General features: G+C 41.8%; 1 protein-coding gene across 1 annotated transcript in view; it reads left to right on the top strand.

Moving 5' to 3' along the window:
* The window catches only part of SCN5A (sodium voltage-gated channel alpha subunit 5), a 216,474-nt gene that overhangs the window by 178,626 nt on the left and 19,929 nt on the right, over positions 1–17,919 (top strand). The window contains 2 exon segments of the mRNA XM_030009604.2: positions 1,656–1,829; positions 16,983–17,105. Of these exon segments, the coding sequence (XP_029865464.1) occupies positions 1,656–1,829; positions 16,983–17,105 (297 nt within the window).

Raw genomic sequence — 17,919 nt, 5'->3', positions numbered from 1 at the left:
ATTTGGGTAATATCCATAGCTTGTGCAGAAGTACAGTGCACCTGAGGCATTCAGATAGCATATTTTTCATCCCTTATTAAGCTGCTTCCTGACTCACCGTGTGCTTTTAGTAGACAAAACACAGTGTACTTTTTGACAAGTTAGTAGCAAATAGAGAGAGCAAAGGAGGGAGAGGAGGAAATCACTTTAAATAGTTTGTTGTTATTTTTGCAGTAATTGCAAAGTACAGCAAGTCATCTGACAAAGTGAGTGAGCCCCTACAAGAAGTGATAAACTCCAATCTCTCTGTGTATTGTTTTCTGTGGCTTTCTCCAACAGCTCTTTCACACCCTTGAAATATCATTTTTGAAGGCAAGATAGGAGACTGAGTTGCAGTGAAAATATCACCCCAAAGTGTGGGGACAAATGGACAAGCTTTGGCACAGGCTGCCAAAGCTTTCTTGTCAGTTTAATTACTGTTCCCTGGCAGGCAAAAGAGCAGTGTGACTGCTTGAGTGACAAGTAACACACTTCTTGTATCTCCAGGCACTGGGTGTTTGCTAACTTTTTGAAGTTCCTCAGAAAGTAGCTACAGATCTCAAAATATGTAAATGCAGATAATTAAGATGATTAGCACAGACGCTCTCAAATAATGTTGTTTCTTCCTGCCAAGTGATCTGGGTCACACGATGGGATGAGAGTAATATATCAAAGCTTGGGTTATCCAGGTTACAGGGACACGGGAGCAGCTTGTGTAATGACGGTCACTAGAGAAGCTGGGGAAGCAGACCGTAACCACTGCTCGACTTAGAAGCCCCCCGAACGGGCCATATATATGCAGCCCTGACACTGGGATCCTACATTTTATTTGACCTACGTTATAAAGTGAAAACTAAATCATGAGACAACTTTGTTTTATTTTAGTAGGCATATTGTTTTATATCTTAAATATTTTAAAGGGGTTATTAAGTTGCTTGTATTTGATACAGATGCTGAAAGTCCTTCGATGATGCCCTGCAAAGATTAGTTAGAGAGACAGATGAGATGTGTAGATAGATACCTTGACCTTTAAAACATAATTGTTCTGTTAAGTGAATAATAATGAGCATTTCTTGAGGCAGATAGCTGTAGCTACCTGAAATGTGATGGCTGAACAGAAGCCAGGGTACTCCGGTACTCTATAACACAAGCAAGTTAATAACTCAATTTGTCTTCATTAGCAATAAGACACATTTGACTAAATGTATGGGTCAGTTTCTGCCTCCTAAAGACAGGTGTCCTATGCCTTAGGACACCTGATGTGCCCCGATAGCAGCGGCACGGCCAACGGGAGCTGAGGCAGGATGCCATCGGGCAGCACCCTGCTCACAGATTCACTTTCCCAAATTTAGGGTGCTTAAGCTCTTCTTAAACTAAAAGGATGTCTAGTCAGTACAGCCAGTAGAGGCTGGAGAGAGATAAACATGTGTCCATTATAAGGGAAAGCTGATCAGGTCTCAGTTAAGGTCAGTCCTATTTGTGCCTGTGCACATTTTCTGATGGTAACATTAAAATATATCAGGAACCACAGACAGTACGTGGTATCCCATCAAATAATACTACAGACTTGCAGCGCAGCACCGATGCTTTCCGAAACAGCTTAGGAGAAGTTTTTAATCAATCTTTTGTACTTCCAGGCTTTTGAAGATATTTACCTTGAAGATCGAAAAAACATAAAAACCATGCTGGAATATGCTGACAAAATATTCACTTACATCTTCGTCTTGGAAATGCTCCTGAAATGGGTGGCTTATGGCTTCAAGAAGTATTTCACCAATGCCTGGTGCTGGCTTGACTTCCTTATTGTAGATGTAAGTATCATTTTGGAGCTACGACGCTTCTTGTGTTGGATTTTATAATGCATAATAATGGGCTGTTAAGTCTGGCAGCTTTGTGTTTGCTAAATGACAGCTGTCACTCTGATTCTGAGTAACAACCCTAGGCAAAGCTCGAAGGCGGTCTCGATATGTATCCACACATCCCCAGGAATCAGCGTGCCAGAGCGGAGGAGACCTCTTTGTGTCGTTACGTAGAGGTGTCACCCTGCTAATTTGAGTCACATTCCCTTCTCGTCCCTAGGAACTCGCTCTTTCTTTTAGCATTTAACATCTCGTTCCACGCTCCCGGCTAGCACAAGGTCCGGTTACCTCTAACTGCTCCGCACATGACCTCGACACACAAGTCTTTCAGCAGATTAGAGGAGCTGTCCTTGGCGTAGTTTCCCGGTGAGGCTGCCAGCGGCGTGTAACAGTATGTTCAGTACCGTCTCCCAAGTATTTACCAGCGAAGGAGTCCAGGAGAAGGTGTGAATAGTCCTCTTGTCAAAGTTATTTTACTATTACAAAACCTTACAAAATACTCCAAAGCCTTGAAATATCGCAATGCTTCGTTCTCCTATGAGGACAATCCTTAAAAGCGAGTAATAGTTGAACAAAAGGGAGCTCATGCCCCAGGAGCGTTGCTAGAACCAGGCACGTCCCCTCTGAAGTTTCACGTTGCCTGGATGTGGGATCTGCCAAATTCAGGAAAAGCCAGCAACACCGCATCCTCCAGGTGAGGTTTAACACTTCATCACAGAGTATCAACAAGGAGGCAATTACCTCCCTGAGACCATTTCTTATTAGCTTGAGGTATTAATGTGGAAAGCTGGCAGAGCTCTGCCATGACTGTGTAACTTATTAAACTTTTGATAAATTATTTTTCCCCGTTTTACATCTGAACCTTGACTCAGGGGAGAACTGCACTTTCTTTGGCCCCAGTCCAGGAAAGCACTTCAATGGGACGATTTACTTGTTTGAAGTTATGGACGTGTCTAAGTGCGCTGCTGGATCAGAGCCTTTGGAAGCTTCTCCAGAGCTTTAATAAATTGATTTATGAAAAGGAAGTTCTTTACATAAATTGTAGGTCATAAATTCCTCTTTGCATACATGCTTGGAAACCTCTTAAAGGGAAGGCACTCATTTTTCACAGATTAGCTTCAATGGAAGAGGAAAGCCTGGTTTAATTATCTAACCACAAAATTGGAAACCACCAGTTCCTAAGTTAGAGCCCAACCCTGAAAACTGTGCTTACTGTAGTTTCAGTCGAGTGACATAGCTTTTCTTTCCTCGTTTCTCCATCTGTAAAATGGGACTGATAGGACTCACCTAAAGTATTATATGGGCTTCCAGGAATTTGTTATTGGAGTTGTTGTTTTAATCAGCTTCTAAGGACTAGAAGGGCTGGATGAGGACTGAATATTGTCACAACTATAAGTAGGGGTCTTCCTGACGGGAGCAACAGTTTGCACGATGAATTCACCGAAACAGTTTGGAGCTCTGCTGCATCATTAACAGTTTGAAATGAGTTCCACACTTGTTAGAAATACATACTTTATAGCATGACATCTATTTAGTACCAAAAAGAGTGAAACAAAAACTAAGCTAAATTCTGTCCTCTGTGAGAAACCCCGCCTTGGAACAGGAGCTACACAGGAATGCCAAGTCAGCATGTAACCCCAAAATTTAGCTACATATTTGCCTTTTAATGGTGGGGATTGTGAGTATAATGGCAGATTATAGAGGCAGCCACAGGTGGGCTAGGGAAAGGGGCTTCACCTCCCCTGCCACACATCTGGAGCACGTATGGCATAAAAGAGTGTTATGGGGGAAAGGGGACCACGGGCCCCTGGGACTCTCCTTATCCTCAGAAAATCCACCCCAGAGCCTTCCTACTGACCCAGAGTTTTTTAGTTTCTTAACCCAGATTTAAATGTTGTTTTTGCAGGCTCCTGATCTAACCAAAAAGTTGCTCCACCCTTGAGTTGTTTTAGTTATTGATTCATTCTAGGAAATCGTTTGCCTTTTGGCATTCTCAATGAATAAAGCTTTTCCCCATGCCCCATTCTTTTCTTCAAAGTCATTTCCCAATGCGGATTATGAGAACCTGGTACTATATTTTTAGCGGGTTTAACAGATGCTCTTCTCCTACCCTATTGCTCGCACACCCTGCCACTCTGAATTGGCAGAGTAACATGCTATCATTTTTCCAGCACACTTTTTACTTCAATTTACATTTTCTTTTTGGTCCTTTGAGAACCAAATCACTGCAACTGAGCTGCAGAAGGGAGTGAATGGGCAAATTAGCTGCTCCAAAAGAAGCAGATGAACCACTTGTCTGATTTTCTCAAATTTATTTGTTTAAAATTATTCACTTAAAAATTCCTGATCTGCAAATTATTCATTAGCAGTTTGGTATCGGTATTCAAAATCCAAGCTGTGATGGTTGATTTTTCATTGGACATGTGAAACCATCTATCATCTGTGTTTTCTCATTGTACAAATGCAACTCAGAATCCTTTTTCTGTTGTGAATAATTCATAAAACCAGCTCAAAATTTGCAAGTATTCACTATTTCTAAATGGGAAGTGAACCCAGAGGGGGTATAAGCATTCTGCTGCTGAATTTTTTTTTTTTTTTTTTTTTTTTTTTACTTACCCTGCCTTGTGAAAAACCTTTGACACTGATTTGGGCCAGTGGAACAGCAAAGGCTCCATCTGACAATTGTGGATTACTAAAGAAAATTCTGTCTTGCAAAGCCTGAACATCAAAACACACAGTAATCCACAAACTGAGAGCTATTTTTTCTCTATGTAGAATCCCTAAAGGATGATCTCTGATAAAGGGCTTCTGCATCTCAAAGTGTGCTAGTGTAGCAAACCCCTAAGAGAGTGCTTTTAAATACATTGCAATACAATAAAGTCCTATCAACAACATTGCAACAGATTTCTTTGGGAGGAAGGGAGAAAGGAGTAATCAAACCACAAAATACAGGCTCATTTCAACTTAGGGCACCTGGGAAAGATGCCTTAAATGTCTGCTGAAATTTGGATATACTGAACAAACAGCATTAATGTACATTTATACGTTACCTCCCTGCAAATAACAAGCATATTGCTAAAAGTAAACCCCTTCTACGCTACAAATACAGACACTCTGCGTTCATGAATTGGAGTGGTGGGCACTCAGTCCACACCTCTTTTTAAATGAGGGAAAAGCAGAGACCGTAGTATATCTAAGTATGGACAGACATCAGTATCACCATCAGGAATGGTTTTTATGCACAATCCTCTTTGCTAGGAAGCACAGGCAAATATTTTCACAAGGAATAGATATTTTCCAAGCATTCATGCAATCAAAACCTCTTTGTACAAAGCAGATTAAACAAGGAGTCGGAACTTGGCCAGAGATGGAGATGCATGGCATTCAAAACAAATGTTTATGAAAACTGCTCTCAACCAGGCATGTCCTGCGACAAGCAGAGGTTTAAAACAAAGGGCAGATAAACTCCACCGGTTGTGCATGCTGGTGTCATGTCTGATGTTGCTTTCAATTGTTTCCTCTGACCTATAAATATTATCTTGAGCTTATCTAGTCTGAGCTTCAGCCAATTAATTCTGAGCTATGTCCCAGTCTCTGCTGACAGCAGGTGGATTATTCCATTGCAGTGGTCAGTTCAGGAAAGGCATCGGTCTGGAGCTTAGCATCAGTCAAAGACTGGAGGTGTTGCAGTCAACAGCTTCTTTGCTTGCTGATCATGCATTGAAGGCAGAAGGAAGAGATCAGTACTCTACGGAAGCTGTCACGAGAAAGCTCTTGGGAAATGGATGTAAAGTCCCTAAATCATGAGTAAGAATGCTCAGGAAAAAAGTCACAGCCAAGTTCCATGGCCTGTAGCATACACAGGAAAATCCTCTTAAATGGGCCCTAATGTCATCTCTCTACAAAAGTCCATTATCACAAATCCATCATCTCCAGTGCAGCTTCTGGGTTCAATTTAATTGACCAAAAGTTAGTCCCAATCCAGGCTTAGAAAAGCCCCTGATTGTCATTTACTGATTTTGGAGATGAGTGTTGATGAGGGTTTCTCCACCAATTCTTTCTAAGATTATCCCATCTTTCAAGATTTGATACTTGGGAAAGATATTTTCTTAAGCAATTGCTTTTTTAGAGATGCTGGCAGCCTCCTTCCCCTTCAGCCATCTCCAGCAATGTGTCCTAACACTATGTCCTACAGCGAGGAGGGGAAGATCATCTCTAGTTCTCAGTTTTTGCTCTGATGCCCCACCAGTTTCTCTCCAGCTGAGTCACCACGGAGAAAGATTGCTCCTTCCATCCCTTTTCCCCAAGAGCCTGCTCTGCTGCTGTGGAGGCAGGGGCTCACGACAGCTTTAAGCAGTATATCTGTCTGCAAAATAGTCCAAGCAAGGCTCAGCAATGGATTTGGAGGCCAGACATCTCAAATGAGTTATTCAACAAGTCCACTAGGCAGGCTTTTGTAGATGCTTTTACGGAAGGAAAATACTATGTACGTTTCCCCGTCGCCATACCGTTTGTGAATGGTTATAACGCAACATGTTTCTGCTGTTTGCCTGGAGCTGCTGAGTTTGTACCTAGAGATCTGTATTCCCCATTGAGCAGCTTTCCAAATTTCCTGTTTGCTGCCAAATTTCCTGTTTGCTTGTTTGAGAACTGCTCTTGGAAGTTCAGTCATTAAATGCACCATCATTTTCACTGAATGCTTAAAAAAATACAGATATTATGTTTTCCAAGAGAGTTTCCTGGAAAGCACTTGCTCTAAGATTTCTCCTTTGGATACTTCACTGCCAGATGAGTTAAGAAGCAGATAGTAATCTTTGAATTTGAGATGAACAATATAAAACAGTCTTTCTATCCCTAGTTAAAAATTGAATTGGGTTAAATTATGCCCTTGTGTTGGATTGTCTTTAAGTGACAATTAAAAACTTGCTGTGTGAAGTAAATATTGATGGCTTATGATTACTTTAATTGTTTTTTCCATCTGTATTCCTTGTTGATTAGCAAGGTGATTTCTGTTTGCTTTACCAGTAATTACACAATCTTCTGTAATGAGTTGTTCCCAAACAGCACCGAAATCCAATTTGTATTCTTGGGAAATTATCCTAAAAGCATGCGAATTTCATCTAGTTTCTGTTCAGAAAAGCACACAGGAACAGAACGACAAAAATACAGCCAAGGCAAAGTAAAAATAATGTAGCTTGTCACTTGGAGAAGCATCTTAAGAGTGAACTTATTAGTGCTCTCTGTGAGTTATCAAAAATCCATGGCTTTCAACAGGGTACTATTACTTCAGAATTCTTTTTTGACTAGTTTTCTTCCAGTTCCTCAAAGCAAATGCTCATGTGGGATTTTTGAAGATGTCTCAGTGCACATTCTTCTGGGCCTCTGCTGATGGCATAAACCTCTCAGATAACTAACAGGAAAGAGAATCCCTCTCCAGAAGCCAGGGAGCTTGGCTTTGAAGAGAAAAAAAAGAAGAAAAAAAAAAAATGCTGGTTTACTACGTATTGGCTAATTCAGGATAAGTGAAAAAAAAAAAAAATTCCACATGAAGATGAGATAAGTGGTTTTAATGTGTGTTAGCAGGTCAGCCGATGCTGTAAATCTCCCTGCTGCCTCCCCACATTTTATCTCAACATAACACATGCAAAAACATCCAAATGTCTTGTCTTATCTTGGTTTGCACCTCATGTTGGTTACCACATAGATGCTAAAAGGAGAGCAACCAGGCTTTGCCAAGAGGAAGCACAAGCTTGGTTTCAGACAAGGCGCAGCAGGACGAAGAACGCTGCAGCTGGAGGAAAAGGGACAGTAAACGGAGGTGAGGAGAAAAGTCCAGCAGTAAGCGTAGCTCACTGCCTGCCTACACCTTGTGAAATGGTTGCAATATGAAGAATTACTGCAATTACTGAAGAATTTCAATTGCTGAGGGAGAATTTCAACTTTTGAAAGTGGTGTAAAAAACTCGTTCGAACTCAAATTCTGCTGAACTAAGTTTACCAACCATGTTTATTTTTTGAAGTTATTTAAAGATGGAGCACATTTCAATGTCCTTTTTTAGAAGAATATGCTTAAAAAGAAAATAATGAATAAAACCCTGGAGCTCTTGCATGCAGCTTGCTTGGCCCTTTCCATTACTGTGAGTGTAACAGCCAAATTCCTTATACAGTGATGTTCTCCCTTGCACGGAGGATCAGAGCTGGGAGGGACATGTAAACTGTATTTAACACTCCAGACAGAGTCCCACACGCTCTGCAGGGATGGGGAGGATTGTCCTACCGTTCCTCTCCCTGATGACCAGCAACTTTGCAACTTCAACTGTTGCAGACTGAAAAACATCTTGCCACCACCCTGTGGCTCCATCCAGGATGGCCAGGCACAGCTCAAGAGACTGGTGCCAGGAGGAGGGGGAAGGAAGAAGTGAAGGGGTCAGGGATTCTTTATTGGGGGGGGGGAGAGATCAAAGGAATTGGGTTGAAACTTGAAAGCTGGGGCCCAGCGGTGTAGAGCCTTTGTGCTGGCCTCCTACCCTGGTATGACTGGCTTTGGGGTGCTCTGTGCTAAGGCAAATAAGATGAGGATTCCTACTTGTAGTATGTACTCCTACTTGTACCATTGTCCTTTCTGGCAGAAATTGGGGATCCTCTAATTCTTCTGACTCTCTCTCCATCCTAGCATATTCAATACAATATCAAGATCAATCAGGTTCAAGAATCCAACTAAACAGAGATGATTTTCAAGCTAAGACTGTCATATTTCCCACATCAACTTGGTATTTTTCATATTGATTTGGAACATCTGATTAAATAAGTGCTTCAGGGAATCAAGCAAATCCAGAACAGCACCTTGTGGAAACAGCCCAAACAGATTTTTTTTTTTTTTTTTATCATGTCATATGTAAGTAGGGTTGATCCTAATCCTGCCCAGAAATAAGCATGCCTTCAGCTCAGCACCTCTACTCCCACCGGCTGGGATGGAAATGCAGCAGAGCTAAGGGGCCTGAACCCCCAGGGAAATGTTCTCTCAGTAATCACTATGCGAACCTCTGGCATTATAACGCTATCTTCAAATAATAAATAATAATCAAGCATATTCCTGCCTACTCCTGACAACAGCGGTCAGCATCAGGAAGGTACCCTGGGATGAATCGTGCAGTGTTTTTGGAGATCTTTGTAAGGGGAAACTATCTTTCCTCTTCAGCTGCCCTAAATCAAGGCTGTCTCCGCGTGGCATCTGGATGAGAAGCAGAACGTAGTTGATGATGAAGAAATTCTTTTGCTCTAAATCCCGGTAGAAATACTAGACTTTTCAAGGCAGGTGCACCTCCACAGCCACCACTGCTGCAACAAGGAGAAAGACTTTGGGTCTTGGCCAAGGTTTGGCTGATCAAGGAGTGTCATGTGGTCCCAAAAAGTCACAGCGATCCCTCTGCCATCCCTACCCAGTGCTGATAAACAGGACCCAGAGGTCTGGCAAAGGTGTCTGTTTGCAGCGGAAAGGTGAATTGAGACAAGCTGAAAATCCATTTGGAAAGGGTGGGGTGGGAAAACTGCAAATCAATAAGTCAGTTTGCCATCTCGCTGGATGTAAACTCGCAACAGCAGGTCGTTCGACTCGCCCTCAGAAATTTGCTGAGGTTTAATTCTTGATTCGCAGCCATCTGCCTTGGGAATTGACTGGAGTTGTTAGAAAAGCCTGAGCAGGTGTAAAGGAGGTGACAGATTAAGAGAACAGCGAGACGTAAAGAGGTTCTTCTGGAAACTGCCAGGAAGCAATTAGGATGGAGGAATGATTTATTTAAGAGCATTTAAGCCAACAGGAGTGACACATGCTGTTTGCAACAAGGCTGCCCTCTGAAAAGGAAATATTGCCTCAAAAAGCATGGACATGAGGACCAGGAAACAAGCTGAGAAGATGGAATATTAATAGAGTTTCACAGACTTAGTTTGAGTAGTAGATGGGGAAACAAAAAATAAGAAAAAGAGAGGAAGTGTCCCAGAGAAAAAAAAAACATGAGTGGGTGATGTAAAAGCCTTTTTTAACTTGAGTTATAAGAAGCAGCATTGGGCTTTCCAGGAGATAATTTTTGTTTATAATTAATCTAGGCGCTCGTGTAGCCCGTCACATTATGATACACGAGAGGACTCCACAAGCAGTAACGAACTCCGCTGCTGGTGAGGGAAGCTGTTCATTAACTCGTTTACAGATGCGCTTTCATCTCCATGCCATGGACTAACTCCGGAGCAGCCCTAAGGAGTTCGTAGTCTTTACCTGAATGTGAGGGTTGTGATTCAAAGGAACAGGTAGCAGAGGTGGGAATTTGGTTTAGGTCACCTTAGTCTCTCTCTAGTATCCTAATTTGAAGACTTTCCTTTAACTTAGTGTCCTTCATTCATAGCATGCAATTTCTGCATTGGCAGGTGCAATCATACAGTTAGGCATCCATATGGCAGAAAATGCAATGTCAGAATGAAAGGGTAACAAGATATTTAAAAAAAAAAAAAAAGGCAATAATAAATGTCTGCTCAGAAATGGTAGATGATAAAGGGAATACCAACCTCATTACAAGCCCTTTTCTCCCGAAAGTATTTCAGAGTGGCAAAAAGAAGTTCCATGTATTTCAATTTATTTGCAAATTCCCCTTTCCCTGTAGTTTTTCCAGTTTGCATTTGGGGTACAGACCTAATTTTGTTCCTTTTCAAATCAAGGGGAGCAACTTGGAACCACAGGCCTGGCTCTTAAATATGCTGGGCTGCCGCTCGGGCTGTGAAGATTTCTTTGGGTAATCCTATCCTTGGCAGCAATGGACAGGAGAAACCAGACTGCATTGAAAAGAGGCACCCAAAGTAATCCAGGCTCTCTTTCTTCTTCTTTTTTTTTTTTAAAAAAGCACAATTAGGGAGTGAGAGACAGGTGTTCCTGGGGCACACAAAAAGCTATTTGAAAGCACTGGGGGCCTGCATTAGCTGAAACTGCTTATTTAAATAAGTGGCCAGAGCTTTCAACTCAGCTGCTGTGTTCCCTTTCGAATGTCCTTTTTTTTCCCTGCTCCCTCCCCTCTAATTTGAACAAGCAGGTTAATTTGATGAAATCCCTCACTGCATAAAACATATGCTGTTGCCCAAACCGGGAAGGAGGTCTCCTCTTCTCCCTGAGACAGCAGCTTGCAGGGTATCGCTCACAGCTGTGTGCTGCAGCAGGCAGACATTTAGCAGAGGTTCTCCTTGTTCTCCTGGGTTTTAGGATTTATATGACTAGCCAAGGAGGATTTTTACTGTTGCTCAGGCAGAACTCCTTGTTCCCTGGGCTCTGCTATTAATTCATCTCAGTGGTGATCTGGGGTTAATTCAAAAATGCCGTCTATGCCGAATAGCATCTGCCTTTGAATGGTGCAGCTCAGATCTGCTTCCAGCTCAGTCCAGTGGATGCTCGCTGGTTATCTGAAATTAATGTGCTTTTAGGCTGGTGGGAAGGAATGCGAAAAAGAGAGGAGCGGCCCCTATTCCAGCTCAAACTCACCTCCTCGCTATAGGAAACTCTGTCAGCCTCAGGTGAAACACTGCTCCCCAAGTCTGCGCCCTTCGGATTACTGCCACCAGCATAATTTCATGGCTAGGGAGTCTGTGCATGCTACTGATATGCTATTAAAATGTATGCATATAAGAAGGAACCCCACTACTGTTATAAATGCAATAGCTTCTTGGGAAAAAGAGTCTGATCTTTTGATTAAAGACCGTTTCCCCTGTGTGTGCTGAAAGGAAGCTGCATTATTGCACTTCCTACTTTATAATTGTTTTTCTGCAGCCTTAAAATTCTCTTCTGACAGCTTTACTGGAGTTTACATTGGTTTACAACACTGATTTTTTAAGTCACTGTCAGATAATGAAGACATATATACCTATTGTATAACTTTATCTCTGTGTGTTCATAATGAACAATTTTAATAGTCCGAAAATGCTGCATATCTGTTAACTGGTGAATTACTGTAGGCACCAATGTGAGCGCACTGGGAACCTAACACTACACGGGTGCCACCTGGGTACAAATACATGAGCTGTATTTCCCACCTCAAGAATGACAATGTTCCACTAAAACAGTAAAACAAAAAGTGGCAGTTACTGAAAAAACATCCTGATTCCTCGACAAGACATTTTTTTGGTCAACTATAATCTAGTAGTGGATTGTCAAAATAATTAAGAAATTGAGACATTACTCTCATTAGAACATATTAGCAATAACTTTGAACAGTTATCAGTGAGGCTAGCCTCTCTTCAGAGAACATTGCCTCTGTTCTAGCAGTCGAAATTCATTGATTCTTCTTGATTTTGCCCTGGAAACACATATGAATGTCATACAGTGGGGCACTCTAGACCTGTGCTGCTAATGCCGCTAAGCCACATAGATAACAGGAGGCTGGCTTTCAAAACACCAGCCACAGGCCCGGTAATCCCCATGGCTGGTATTTCTAGTGTTCAATGCAGCTACAAGATTTAAAATCTCACATTTTTACCTTGAGCATAACACGGAAAATGGCAAAAATGAAAGCCGTGGCGTTCATTTATCTCTCCCTTTACCCAGCTCCAGGAGGCTGTCATACAAACCATTGTAAAATCTATATAGATAAACTTGCATATAGAAATATGTAGCAATATAGAAATATGTAGCAACATAGAAATACAGAAATACAGGTCTATAGGTATATAGTTATAATATATTTACAGATATAGTATATTTATAGACACATAGATAAAACTATCTCTGGGCAAAGAAAGTAAGGAACAGGGGCAAAAAACTCCCCCAAATGACAGGAGCAGAGAGAGCTCAACACCCTCTGTCTGTCTACAATGGCAAGAAGAAGCCAAGGTGTGTAGGTAACATCAACGTGGCTTTGCCTGGAGCCTGAGCTGGGAAACTCTGCTATTCAGCTGGGCAGTAAATGCTGTCTTTCAGGGTTTCCACTCTTTTGGATTGGAATAAATTTGGGGAAGTTACTGACAGCGCTGAGGCTGGGCTCTTGTTGGGCTGTGCTGAGACGACCTGAAGAAAGCAAAAGGGAAGAGCTGCCACGCGATTGAAATCCTAGCCCGTGTGATTGGTGAGGCTTTTGCCGTTAATGTCTGTGCAGGCAGGATTGCATACACTGATTTATGAGGACCACTCCCCACCTTAGGGACTCTCATTCCTGGCCAGGTTGTACACTGGGGTTCACGCTAGATAGACAATTCCAGTGACAACATTGTCCTGGGAACTTCAGAGGCACCAAATGAGAAGCAAGCCAAGGGGATAAGGAACAGTCTAGAGCTAACGTGGAGGATATTATTACTTGATTAAGTTAAGGGTCAGGAAAGTTTAGATGCAAAGCTGTGAAAGCTTCTTAGTAAGATCTAGCTGGTTCTGGAAAGACCCTCAAGGGAAATGCTAGAAGTAGAGCATCTGCAAATGAGAACAATAATAAGGCTTCTTGGGTCAGAAGAAGTGCACAGGAGGATGAGAGACTCCGTAGCTTGCCTGTTAGCACACATGCCATGTGAAAGGTGAAGGTGAGGTGAAAGCTCAAGCCCAGCAGCAAGTTGTGCATCTTATGGGAAATGGTTCCAGGCAATAGTGACTCCTTAGGATTCACCTGCTCTCCACGATGTTACAGTGCTGCCCGGTCTTCAGAGTTTGGGTTTTTTTTTTTTCTGAAAAACCTATAAAACTGTTTGCAAACAGATACTCAAAGGATCAGAAATGTGTGCCATATTGTGAGTCTGGAGGTTACATTGACCCTGGAGGTGCTTTCTGGGTGCCAGCACGTTTCTGATACTGAGCAGAGCACAAAGCAGAATCTTACAGCAGCTCTGGGCTGCACAGCCTTGTAACAGGAAAAAAAAGGTAACAGAAACAGCTGACTTCACCTTTTGCTGTGATTATGTGGGGCAGTCAGCACCAATTTTGAACACTGCTTGATTTTTTTCCTAAAAATAGCCTTCCGGGTCACTTTTAATCAAGTCCAAATGGCCAAGTCTCTGTGTTAGTAATTCTCCTATAAATAAAATTTGACGGGGATACCTTCAAAACCAACATCCGAGCATTTAAACAAGTTGTCTCAAACTCAGTTCTGACTCCAGGCCTTGTAAATCATTGCCAAATATCACACAGCTTCACGGCCTAATCCTCTGAAGAGATATCTAATGCTGTGTAAATCTGTGTCAGGAGGACAACAGCACCTGTGATGTGTTTCAGGGTGACATTTACGGGACTCCAAAGAAAATGGTAACCCTCTCAGATCCGTAGTCTGGTCTTGCAGGATTTGAACAGAATGTCTTCTGCCTCGAGAGAAAGGGGAGTTATAGGACATAAACCCAGGATGAGTGAGGAAGCGTGCAGATGCACAAGGCAGCGTGAAGACCTTGAGAAGATCTGACTTTCAGTCACTGTGGGTGAAGCTAGCAAAGAAGGGTGTTGGGTGCTCTCCGATTAATTTTCTTTTAAACGTCTACATTCATTTTACAAATGAATGAGCTTCCCTTGGTATGCGAGTGTGTGGATCTTGGTTTCTATCACTGAGCATGCTATCATTGAGCTGTTTTTCTTATACCTCCAGCCTTTCTGGATAGGAAGCTCCAAGGCTTTGTGGGGTTAAGACCTTTTTCGGCACTAAACTTTCCACCAAAGACAGAAATACGTGCCACAGTGTTACTCCTATCATGATATCTCAATAATGCCAGTTATATTACAGTTTTAAGATGACTTATTTGAATGGCTTTAGTATATAAGTGTGCTGTGCATTTGCTTACTGCTATTAGACAAATCCTTCAGCCCTTTCTCATTATTTAGGCAACATTAAGTCAATGAGGAGAGTGAATGAAAGGAGAAGGCTTTGGACTGTATGTTAATGCAACTTCAGGGTACAGGATGTAATCAAGGCTGGTAAGAAATAGGGAAGACAGAAAATGGGTGCTGCCTCAGTTTGGAAGCACTGGTGAGTTTAAGAGGGTTTTTAAGTCAAACCCAGATTTTGACTTTTAACTGTGAGCATTGACTGAGGAGGATTTAGGTGAAAGAAGCATGTCAAACCTATAGCATTGCTTCCTGTGAAATAAATTCTTAGGCATGCTCATGTCACGGGTTCAGATCTGCTTTCTTAGAGATGGAAGCAAAGGCTTCACTGGTGATTTTCACCTCCCCCATGTCTAAGGGGCCTAAGACATCAGACCCTGAATCCAGTCTGCCTGTCTACTGTGATGGTTTTATAGCACACTCACCACTAAAATGCAGAAGTGTTTATTAGGACCTTCCTTCCGCGTCAACCGCTGGGTCTGTACACAAGAGGTGAGTTCGTGTCACGCCTTGTTAAAGAGTGACATGTTAAAGCGTGACAGTCCGCCTCTGTGCCACTTAGCGGTCTGCAGAGGTGGGCTGTCTTCTCCCAGCAGATACCAGCCCGCTGCATCCAGCCCAACCTTGGTGTCTCTGAGACCTCCTGCCCTTAGGCTTGCTGTCACCCACATGCCACAATAAAGCCATCAATAGGTAAATAATTTAACAAATTGAACAAGTTTTACAAAGATGCTTAACTGTGCAGACAGTGCTTGTACATAAATGAATGCATACTCAGGAGAAGGGTTGCTCCGCAGAGGACACTAGCTTGCGACTTAGGGGACCAGGCTCGTCTTATCCTGCTCTATCACAAACCTCATGGGTGATGCTGGGCTGGTCAACCAGCAGTGGGGTTCAGAGGAAAATATCATCCCATCCTAAAATGAAAAGGAAGGGTTCCCACCAGAGCTGTCTGTCTTCATGGGGGATACTAAAGTTTCCTTTTACATTAAGCACCTATTTTTTATATAGTGTAGAAGAATCCCTGGTTTTAAACTTAGCTGCTATCTTTAAAATGGCAATAAAGCACACTCCTTCCAGATAAGCATTCAACACTCACATTGGTGAGTGTGAGATAATCCGATACTACGATAACTGGGGCTGTGAAAACAGCTAAAGTAAGATGGGAGTAAGGGAACCATGATGAACAATATACATAGGTCTCACTCTTCTAAGAAAATAATAGTTTATAATATGTAGCAGTTAATTTTGCTTCTTTTTTTAACACATGCAAATTGGCATGATACCTGTGGTGTTGGAGAGCTGTTTGTTTCTCCCTGCTCGGTAAGAATTCAGGCTGTGAACACTGATTTGAGCATGTAAAACCCAATTGCTCCATGTGTTTGTTAATCTGACCCATAAACTCCACTGCCATTCAGTTCATCCAGACTCCAGTCCTGTGCCTGATAGCATCCGCATTTCTGACCAACTGGGCACTGCAAAAGGTCTGAGAACATGAAGAGCATTGGAACCCCTCCATGCTGTCTCCAGATTTGGAAATAGATAATTTATTTCAAAGAAATAGTCTTTGAGAAGTATGAACCTCAACGTTGAGCACCTGTCAAGTTTCCTTCTCCTTTAGAGGCTGTGCAGAAACCAGAAAAAGTGAAAAAGTGCAGAATCAAGGTGTCAGGCACATCGTTCTTTTAGAGTCTATGGTATAAAGTCACATCTATCAGCAATCTAGAAGACTTGTTTCTAATCAGTAAGTTTAAGATTAGTAATTGAATGGTAATGCTAAAATCTTTTATCTCTGCTAGAAATGGTTAGATCTTACAGGTGCTTTCATCCAGAAAGCCCTAAATTATAACACTTACGTGACTCATATTTTCAATAGTGGAAGATACACACACTTTGAGGAGTGTACAGGAAACCTACAGCACAGGCATCACAGAGCAGTGGTTTTGTAATAGTGATCTCCTTTCTCATCCACTTTGTGCAAGGTGACATTAAGAGGATTTCTGTGTGCTTAGTTAAAAGAAAACCAACAGCTTTGAAAGTCTGTATTTCTATAAATTTTGCATTAAAGTGAAAACAAAAGTTTTGTGAGTTGGTAAGAGTTCTGTATATGTGTGGATGTAAACATATCCTTTTTCTGTGTGGGTTTAATTTAATGGCTTCCATTTAAGATTTTTTTTCCACTGTTCCACTAACCAGCTGTTTCTTTTCAGGAAGGAAAGTCAGAAGAGAAGGAAAATGGCAGGAGTATACTAACGGATTGGATTTTTGCTTTGTGTCTCCATTCAGGTCTCTTTAATAAGCCTCATCGCCAATACACTTGGATACTCTGAAATGGGTCCCATTAAATCCCTCAGGACCCTCCGAGCTCTGCGACCGTTAAGAGCGTTGTCACGATTTGAAGGAATGAGGGTAAGAGTACATAAAGCATCAATCAAAGCTCAACTGTGTGACATCAAGCATGTAACAGGAAACTGTTGCATGTGGTTTTGTCTTTGTTTTGTCTGCAGAAGGAAATGAATGATAATGCTGTATCAAAATCAGAAATCACTCCTTTGTCTTGATTGCAATTGTATCATTATAGCTTTATCCTCTGGTGGATTTAATGATAAACTAATCCTGCTGCCTAACTAGTCATATTGCACTTTCAAAAACAGCTTTTTGGCCAACGAAGCATCTGGCTAACAATTACCTCTCAATTATAAGGCATATCAGGGGAATAACCAAGCTACAAGTTTGCTCCCTGCTTTTGACATGTATTAAAATGAGACTGACTGGGAAAGTTCTTAAGGACTTTTTCACTAATAATTAAAGCAAAAATTAGAAATGCTAAAGATAGGGAAAGCAAATGGATGAATAAATAAAATCTTTCCTTTGAACAGATTGCAGTTTTAATGTGGAATGTCAGGATTAACATTAAAACCATGTAGCTTGTGTTTGTTGCTCCATCTTGTGCATTGACCTCTTTCCTTTCTGCATTCCTTTGCCAGCATGGCTATATCCACACAGCATACCTGTTTATTTGTTAAGCCTACCTGCTACACTAATCAATTATTCTCTTGATAAGCACTTTATTTAACTCCTTGCACCATGCATGACTTGCAGATGATGACAACTGTGTTCTGTATGAGCTGAGGGTACAGCTAATCTTGCAGATTATATAGCAAGATAAAGCAAATCTGTGACAAAATTATACGTAAAACAACCTACACTGTCTGACAATCCC

Source organism: Aquila chrysaetos, chromosome 3 (assembly GCF_900496995.4).
Source record: "Aquila chrysaetos chrysaetos chromosome 3, bAquChr1.4, whole genome shotgun sequence".
NCBI lineage: Eukaryota > Metazoa > Chordata > Aves > Accipitriformes > Accipitridae > Aquila > Aquila chrysaetos.
The sequence above is the reverse complement of the archived record's forward strand: the minus strand, read 5'-3'. Positions and strand labels throughout refer to the sequence as shown.